The 8,888-nt window shown below is 39.5% G+C and overlaps 1 protein-coding gene across 2 annotated transcripts in view; it reads left to right on the top strand.

The window, feature by feature from the left end:
* The first annotated feature begins 2,823 nt into the window (after nucleotides 1-2,823).
* Nucleotides 2,824-8,888, top strand: part of LOC126335372 (EGF domain-specific O-linked N-acetylglucosamine transferase) — a 137,519-nt gene continuing 131,454 nt past the window's right edge. For both annotated transcript variants that reach the window (XM_049998581.1, XM_049998580.1), the window contains exons 1-2: nucleotides 2,824-3,066; nucleotides 3,187-3,363. In XM_049998581.1, coding sequence (XP_049854538.1) covers nucleotides 3,064-3,066; nucleotides 3,187-3,363 — 180 coding nt within the window. In that variant the 5' untranslated portion in view covers nucleotides 2,824-3,063. The remainder of the gene's footprint in view (nucleotides 3,067-3,186; nucleotides 3,364-8,888) is intronic.

Raw genomic sequence — 8,888 nt, 5'->3', positions numbered from 1 at the left:
TTGACATGTTCCACATCCACGAGGATCTCTTCAGCATGGATCTATGGAACGAAAAACTAATCTAATCTAATCTAATTGCTCTGATTTTCCCATTTGTGCTTAGACTGTGATTCGAGAACTGAGGAAAGATTAATGCCTGTGACTCCAACAGCAGCAAGTATAAACTAAGCCAACTCACCATTTGAGAAAAGTGATGAACACCATAGCAGCTGTAGGACTTCTTTCGCTCTCTCTGGCAGCGCCTTCAAGCAAGCAGCTAAAACTCGAAAAGTGGTGAGCGTCCTGTTTAGAGCTATAGAGATATATATTTCGAAGTCCAAATATCATCGTGTTGGTGTGTAAAACCATATATTGTAAATGATATCGGTTTCGGGATTTGTTTCCCACAAATCTTGTTAAGTGTTACATGGACGTTTAACAAGTGCGCAGACATCTTTTTCAGGGTCATCCTTCAAGTGTGGCGGTATACGTTGCAAACACAGAATACTGTGCATCGTTTTTGGCGACTAATCTATCCAGGTACGTCTCAAGACCAGCCAACACAACTGTACACCTCTCCCATAGCTCCTAGACTTCATACAAGCTCTCATGGGTACTTTATTACATTACTCCTGGAATAAAAGACACTGCAGAGCAATAGTTCATGCACTTATTAGAGGCAAACTAGTGTGCAGCGATACTTTTGAAAGTGCGTTTAGAGACATACGCCACTGGATTTAGTAACTCCTGAAGCAGCATGAGCTCAAAGACAAATGTATTTCCCACAAATCACCCAAAGTGTCACAGGGTCGGTTTCACAAGCGTGCCATGATATTTTTAGAGTCTATGTTCGAGTGTGGCAGTGTCGCTATTCCTTGGAGTAGAACGCGTAATTGTTTAAATATTCTCACGTCATCTGCAAGGCTATCTCTCTCTATCTTTGTGCAGTGGTACATTTAGTTCCTTTGAAGTCTTCAACTTAATGTACGAGAAAATATTCCGCAACACCAGATGCAATAACTCCTGAAGCAGTTTCGTACAACGACAGATGGTATCGGTGAGCCCAGGATGGGGTGGAGGAAAGCTGCGGTTATTTCCAATGCGACAGGAAGTGCTTAGTAGCTACCACGTTTACATGGCGTAAGCTCCGACGTGTTGCTTGCCCGAGTCTCTGGGCCCTCTGGAAGAGACCCTGCACTAGAGTGGGTGAACGTCTTGCCTCTATGGAAAACTGGCTGACTGGATGTTTATTGAATGATGTACATTTACAGCGCACGCATTTGTCAGTATGAGTTGCGAAGCGTAACTTAGACCATATTCATTATTTCATGAAATGTATTCGTCTTCACCAAATGTCAATGCGATTGACACAGTCCTCAGATGCTAATAAATTCCTCCTTCTCCAGTACAGACATCTCATACATTGAACAAAGTACACAATTATGTCTGTCTTCCCAGTCCAGCAACTAGATAGACTGAACCCTTTTCCCACCATTTTCCCCCAGACTGCTGTCTTGGATTACATCACGGGCGGGGGGAGGGACGACAGCACCCTGTGGTGGCTGGTTTGTAAACTAAGTCAACTGGTCTCTGGACATCATGAAGAACACTTGATGAAGGTACTGCCTATGACAATTCAAATTGTTTAAATAAACAATACATACAAAATATAGTCTTACATCCATCCTGTGCAGCATCCCAGCACAGACTGAGTCCTTCCCCGCTAATTTCCAGATGGGGAAGGGGAGGGAAGCAATGTACACAAAATTAAGACATATATTTCCTATCCAGCAACTCAGATCAAACTGAATCTTTTTCCCGCCAATTTACAGATGGAGGAGGGGAGGGGGTTTTGTTAGTGGAGGTAGCCCAACTGACCTACTTTCACGCCAAAATTTTAACCTCCCACCAGGGAACAGGAAAGTGGGATGTGGGAAGTGGTAGGGAGAAGAGGGTAGGTGGAAGGGAGAGAGAGGGGATGGGCAAGGGTAGAGGAAATATGGTTACAGTGGTTGCTGGCCCAGAACTGTCACAGCCCTACTACCATGCGTTACCTAAAAAACAAATAATTTTCTTAGTGAAATATCATTTTGTGCTTCTCTTCAGTAAGGACTCTTAATTTTTTCCCATCAGATGCATTGCGCATTGTCGATTGCTGTTCGACAGATGGATGAACAGAATATGAGATGCTGTCAGTAAATGATATGGGGGTGCATAGTGAGCCAATTTGTCAGCGCCTATCATCTGCTCAAGCTGGTGCTTCCCGCAGCATTGAGTGCTTCCCTCTAAAACCAATGAAGAGGAATCATATCGTAGGGACATAGCATTGTTGCATATGCAGTGGTATCTTTTCTTTATCAGTAAAAGCCAAGTATTTCTAGCTTGTATTATCATCTTGCAGCTGTTGCGGAAAACTGACAATATTCTACTCAACGTTTGAAATCACTAAGTTCTACTCAACGTTTGAAATCACTAAGTTCGTGTACCTCACGTTATGACATCTGAAAAATGTTTCGGTGCAAGATGCGAATGCACGACAATCAGTAGCTCCAAAGTTAGTGTACAAACACTCATGAATAAAACAAAACTGAAATTTAGGATACCAAAGCATAAATTGAAATGCTCATCTGTTTTCAAATGGGTGTCCCCAGGAATTGTGCCCAAGTTTAATTTTCGCACAAATGAAAATGTGAGAGATTAATATCAATGGTAGTGATAAATAGCTGAAATCAATAAAACTGAACAAGACTTGGCGACTAGCTGGAATCCATATAATATTTTATACAGAATTTACAGCTGATACAGCGTGTCATTTCGCGTATCGACTAGTCATCTCTAGAGATCACTGTAATCGACAAAGTGAAACACTGTGGTATATCGACCACATGTATTTCTTGTGTCACAATTCAAAATAAATACCATAATAGGTTTAGTGCGGTGTGCTGTCATGTGTCAATTTATATAATTTAATCTTTTAACCGCGCGAGCGCATTTTAGCTGTGATATCGGCAGTATTTTGTGATATATTTGTAATGCAATTTTGTAGTTCTTGTATAGAACCTTTAAAAATTCATTCCATACAGAATGGTATGGCACAAGTTTATCTCTTCGTTAATGTTCATGCATGACTGTCAGCAGTAACAGTAGAAGCAAATGTGTTATGCGTTGCACTCAAAAATATTCATGGCATTCTGTTTTTGTTGACAGACGTCGTGGGAATCTGTTTACATCCAACACTGTTTTATTATTAGTGTTGTTATACGCGCCAGCGTAACATACAATTTCTCGAATATTAATCTTCCCGACGAGCACATTCCATATTATTTTAGTTCTTTTAATGATATTGCCGAAAAGTGTAGAACTTCGGAACAATGCCCGTATAAGGTAAGGAAATGCAACACAACTCCAAACACAAGGTTGCATGTTAAAGTACTGTGACTGGTTCAGTACATTATAGATTACTAGAATTATTTAATACGTTTTCATTACATAAATTTCTCTGGGACTTTAATCTCACTGCCTTTCCTTTAACGCCCATCTTTTTCTGTGTTTGTGGTGGCAGGTATTTTTAATAACAGAAACACTGTTAGCAAACCTCCCAACATCTTATCTCATTCAGCATGCCTCCACTCTCTTCCTTTATGTACTAAGGTATTAGGTATGTTTGTAATTTTAATCTAGACTTGTACTGGACTCTGTGTACCAAGTGATGTTGGATGGTACGGTGATTAAGTTATGAAGCTCTTATTCAGGAGAAGCAGGAATCAAATCATTGCCTAAGCATCTGGATTTAGATTTTCTATTGTTGCTGTAAATCGATTCAAGCGAATTGTGATGATTCCTTAAGCAAGGCAGCAATCAATATTGTATCAAGCTTGTGTCCAACTCAGATTTGTGCTCTGTGTCTAATTATCCCAGTTCTGATTGGACTGAAAACACTAATATTTCTTCTACCTTGAACTATTTGCCTGCTCAAAGCCGTTACATGTTGTCCCTTGTTGCTGCGATGTTTGTTGAGCACATTTGGAGTATGTTTTATTTATTGTTTTACACATTCACTGGTGTTCTAAGCCAATGCAGCACATTGGTATAGAGTGCTAAGGATGTCTTAAACTTGGGACTGTTTCGTGTGTCTTGGAATCTTGACCTTGCTCTTCATAATCATGACATCATGTTACTTGCATGAGCCCTTTGGATGGTTCAAAATTGTGTGTTTTAAGCAGCTGAAATGGAACAGGGTTTGGTCTGGTGAGCCTTGTGTCAATTGTGCTGTAGACTGGTCTGTTAAAAATAACTACTTGTGGCCCAAGGTGTCCAAGATACTTACGGAAGCAGTAAGCATCACATGTGTCTCTTCTGCCTGTCTACGTATTGTGCCTTTGCTTGGGTTGACACTTACTTCTTCTGCATCTTCTAGGGTCATTAAAATATAGACAGAAAAACTTCTAATAGTTCGGATTATTAGCTAGCTGTAACACCCTACTGCCTTCTAAGAAAATTATCGAGACATGTCCTCTTGATCAAATCTTGTAAGAGAAAGACGTATTTAGTATAGGACATACATTAACAAGTCAAGAAAACAATTAGTGTGAAGCACTGAATCTCCAATGTTTCCTGGAATGTTGACGAAATATAGGTTCTGTAATTTAATGTAATGAAGCAGATGCCTTATACTGAGATGATGTTGAGTGACTACAGGCTCAAATTTCAACAGCAATCTCATACTAGCACAGAAAGTAAAATTAAATAAATATGTGTACTATCCAAATTGTGATAGATGACACAGGTCATCAGTGTCCCAAAAGAGACTTGCAGAACCATAGAGCATGCTGAATATTGGCTGATGTGAAGAAAATTTGTATGGTGCCATATGTTGCTTTCAAGTTGAAGCTGGTTGAGGGAGGACTAGGATTAATCAACTTCCTGCTGAAATACACCACATTACCGATTCACAGAGACATGAAAACTTCAAAAAAATTTTCACACAGCCTTACAGCTGCACTTTTCTACAAGTACCTGCTACACTTACTAGTAGCTCCTGCCAGTCCCTTTCAAACTTTCTTCTTTTGTAACACGTAACTGCCATTTAAGGAGACATGATCCAAAATAAATTTATAAACTTACTTACTTTGAACACAATATAATGGAGCAGTTAGATAAGCAGTGTCACTTGTTGAACAATGATCCCCAAAAAGAAGAGGTAAATGATTGTCAGTAAGGGGGATGTTATCCCTTCTGATAACTATTTCCCCTCTTCTTTCAGTAGAACTGAAGAGGGTTGCTCAGTAATTCAAACAGGTTATGTACTTTTTTATTTTAATATTGTGATCAAGACAAATATATGGTGAACTTTCATTTGTCTCCATTACTATATAAAAAAAAGTCCACATACTGGTAGATTACCAAGATCCACATCGGAGAATGGCAGTTAGAGGACAACTACTGAAAAACGAAATGGAAACCAGACTCCCTCAGCACCAATAACAGGCACAGTGGCTTAACACTTCTGCTCACTACCTGTCAGCAAGAATAATGCCACCTGAAAGTAATCAACTGAGCCATAACTGCTAATGGTAACCTTAAGGTCATCAACCCTCTGAATTCCCTCCAGCTTGAAGTTTGTAGAGAAACTGACATCTGGGAGCATTGTACCACAAGCTTTGCTTTTATAGCTCATGGGAACTCAGCAGACTGGCTGCAGATTTCTGGACCTTCATTATTAAATTGGGAATTATAGGGCTCCCCTTTATAGGTCAGGGGTGCACTACACAAAGCAAACAGCTGCTTGGCTAGCAGAGTACTTCTGGAGTGGGTTTCTTAGGCTAGGGAGTAGTTTGAGGTACTCTGATGAACATTCACCAGTTGATACACAGATAGCAAAATCAGACCAAAATTTTATCAGTAAACTGTCATAGTAATTGCAACAAAGTTTCCAAATCTACTGCCTTCCAGAAAAATTCTCATGCTCAAACAATTCTAGGGATTGAGAGGTGGCTGAAATCTGAAGTAGAAAGCTCTGAGATATTTACAGGCCACTTGATTCCAATGTGTCAGTTCTATGGTAATCCAAATAAGTGCAGAATTAGCCAGATCCTGCAAGACTCATTCAAGGCAACTTGAACCTACTGAGCATAGACTGGGACATTATGTATTCAATCAGGGGGTACAGAGAGTCAGTCTTGCAAGACTTTTGAACACATTTTCCAAAAACTATCTTGACCATCTAGTTTGGCAACCCACACACATTGGAAATATCGTAGACCTTGAAGCTGCAAAAAGGATGGACATTACTGCTGGCATCAATATATAGACAGGGGCTAGTGATCATGATGTCATCATAGAGACTATGGTTACGAAAGTTAATAAATAAGTTGAGAAGGCTAGGAGAGGGCTTCTGTTAGAAAGAGAAAATAAGCAGTAACAAGAACATAGAAGAATTATGGTCAAAGTTTATATAGATTGTAAATCATGCCCTAGACAAGTATGCCCAGGTTAGTGGATTAAGGAGAGAAAAAAACAATGAAATTCGGAAAATGATGAGTCAAATGGTGCTGCACTCTTGGTTCAAAAGAGAATAATGCACAAATAATGACAGGCTATGGTCGTTAGAGATTTATGTGTCTGAATGGATCTACATGAGCAGCATAAGCATCTACCACTCCCATACCTTAGCAAAAGATCTGGTTGAGAATCTGAGAAAATTTTGCCTCTATGTAAAAGCACTAAATGGGTCTATGGCTTCCGTGGTGTCATTTGTTGACCTGTTGGTGTGGCAGTAGAAGATTGCAAAATGAAAGCCAAGTTTTAAATTTCACATTATGGCATTGGCCTCTTACTTAGCTTGCATTTTTTGTGAATCTCTTACCCAGTGCAAAGTTCCAAGAGACTGGAAAAAAGCCCAGGTGATTTCTGTCTATAAGAACAGTAACAGAACGTACCCACAAACAACTGCAGAATTCTAGAACATATTGTGAGTTCGTATATAATACATTTCCTAGAGACTGAAAAGCTCATGCCCACAAATCAGCATGGTTTTAGGAAACGTTCCTCATGCAAAAACCCACTCACCCTTTTCTCATGTGACATACAGTGAACTGTGGATGAAGGCCAACAGGGAGATTCCACAAAAAGCATTTAACACTGTAGACTATTAATAAAGGTACAAGGACGTGAAATAGGTTCCCAGATAGGTTAGTGGCTCGAAGCCATTTTAAATAATAGAACCCACTCGATGGATTATTCATCAGTAGCAAGGGTATCATGGGAGTGCCCCAATGAAGTGTGATAGGACCACTATTAACAGAAATGATCTGGCAGACAGGGTAGGCAGCAATGTGTGGTTGTTTAGTGATGAAGCCGTGGTGTATAAGAAGGCATCGAAGGTGAGTGACTGTAGGAGGATACAAGATGACTTTGCCAAAATTTTAAGTTGATGTGATGAAGGGCAGCTAGCTCTAAATGTAGGAAAAAAAATGTATATAAGTAGGAAAAACAAACCCACAATGTTCGAGTGAGCATCAGTATTGTGCTGCTTGACACAGGCGCTTTGTTTAAATATCTGCGCATAATGTTGCAAAGTGATATGAGAGGAAATGAGCACGTCAGGATTGTGGTAGGGAAGGCGAATGGTTAACTTCAGTTTATTGTTAGGGTTTTAGGAAAGGGTGTTTATCTGTAAAGGAGAACACATGTAGGACGCTAGAGCAACTTGTTTTTGAGTGCTGTGAGAGTGTTTGGGACCAGCACCATGTCAGATTAAAGGAAGACATCTAAGTAATACAGAGAAGGGCTTTTGTGAGTGGAATGGGAAATGAAATGACTAGTAGTGGTACAGGGTAGCCTCCACCACTTCCAGGTGGTTTGCAGAGTGTGTGTGTAGATGTAGAAGGAAAATTCTCAGAATAATGAACCAAACATCTCTTAATAGCTTCACTGTTACTACCATCAGGACCCCTAACTTTTAACTTAAAAATGAACAGTCGAGATTGCAATAATATTTGTTTATTAACCAATTATGGCTTATGTACAAGTTATCTTCAGAATATTTGGCCCCCTATGGCTGGTGCTGGTGGCTCTTTGGACTTCTCGTGATACTGCGATCATACGGATGTCTGAGAAATCTGACGAGCCACCACCACCAGCCAAAGGGGACCAAATATTCTGAAGATGACTTGTACATAAGCCAAAACTGGTTAATAAGCAAATATTATTCCGATCCAAACTGTTCATTTTAACTTAAATATAGCATTAGGTCACTGCTTTCCAAAGACTATATTGTCAAAATTTATTCCTTAACTTTCAGCCATTTCCAGACAGCAACAGCTTGACCATAGGGTCACTCGCACTACACAGTAATGTTCAGTCTACAGCAAACATATGCAACCCTATTGGGACAAGCCTAGTTGACATAAAGACACCAAAATATCACCACACATTTCAAAATTTTCTGAAAGTTGACACAGAAAATGTTTTGTTTACAAAACAGTTAAAGATAATCCAAGGATACCAAAACTCAGGCAAACCATGAAACCATTTTCAGATGACTGAAGTTTGTGAAAGAGACATAACCAGCAATGTTGCAGATTGATGCCCCGAAAAAATACTTTCACTTTCAACGAAAAAACAGAGAATATGTTATGCCAGATTCCAATTATTCATGTTAATGTTATGTAATATGTAAATTGTTGTATTAACAAATAAAGCTATATATTAAATAAAAATGTGTATATTCGCTCACAAGATCCTCGAAACATTCAATTGAAATAGCAGACTTGCATTGTCTGCAGGCGAAGCATCCTGGTACAATCACCAAAGCATGTCTTGCTATTGCTGAAAGTCTTTCTTTGAGTAGTAGATTAAGCACTAAATGACTGATAGTTCAGATTTGAACTGGAGGTTTTTTCAATACA

This window comes from Schistocerca gregaria, chromosome 2 (genome assembly GCF_023897955.1).
Source record: "Schistocerca gregaria isolate iqSchGreg1 chromosome 2, iqSchGreg1.2, whole genome shotgun sequence".
Lineage (NCBI taxonomy): Eukaryota > Metazoa > Arthropoda > Insecta > Orthoptera > Acrididae > Schistocerca > Schistocerca gregaria.
Note: the sequence above shows the minus strand (reverse complement) of the source record. Positions and strands in the feature narration are given on the sequence as shown.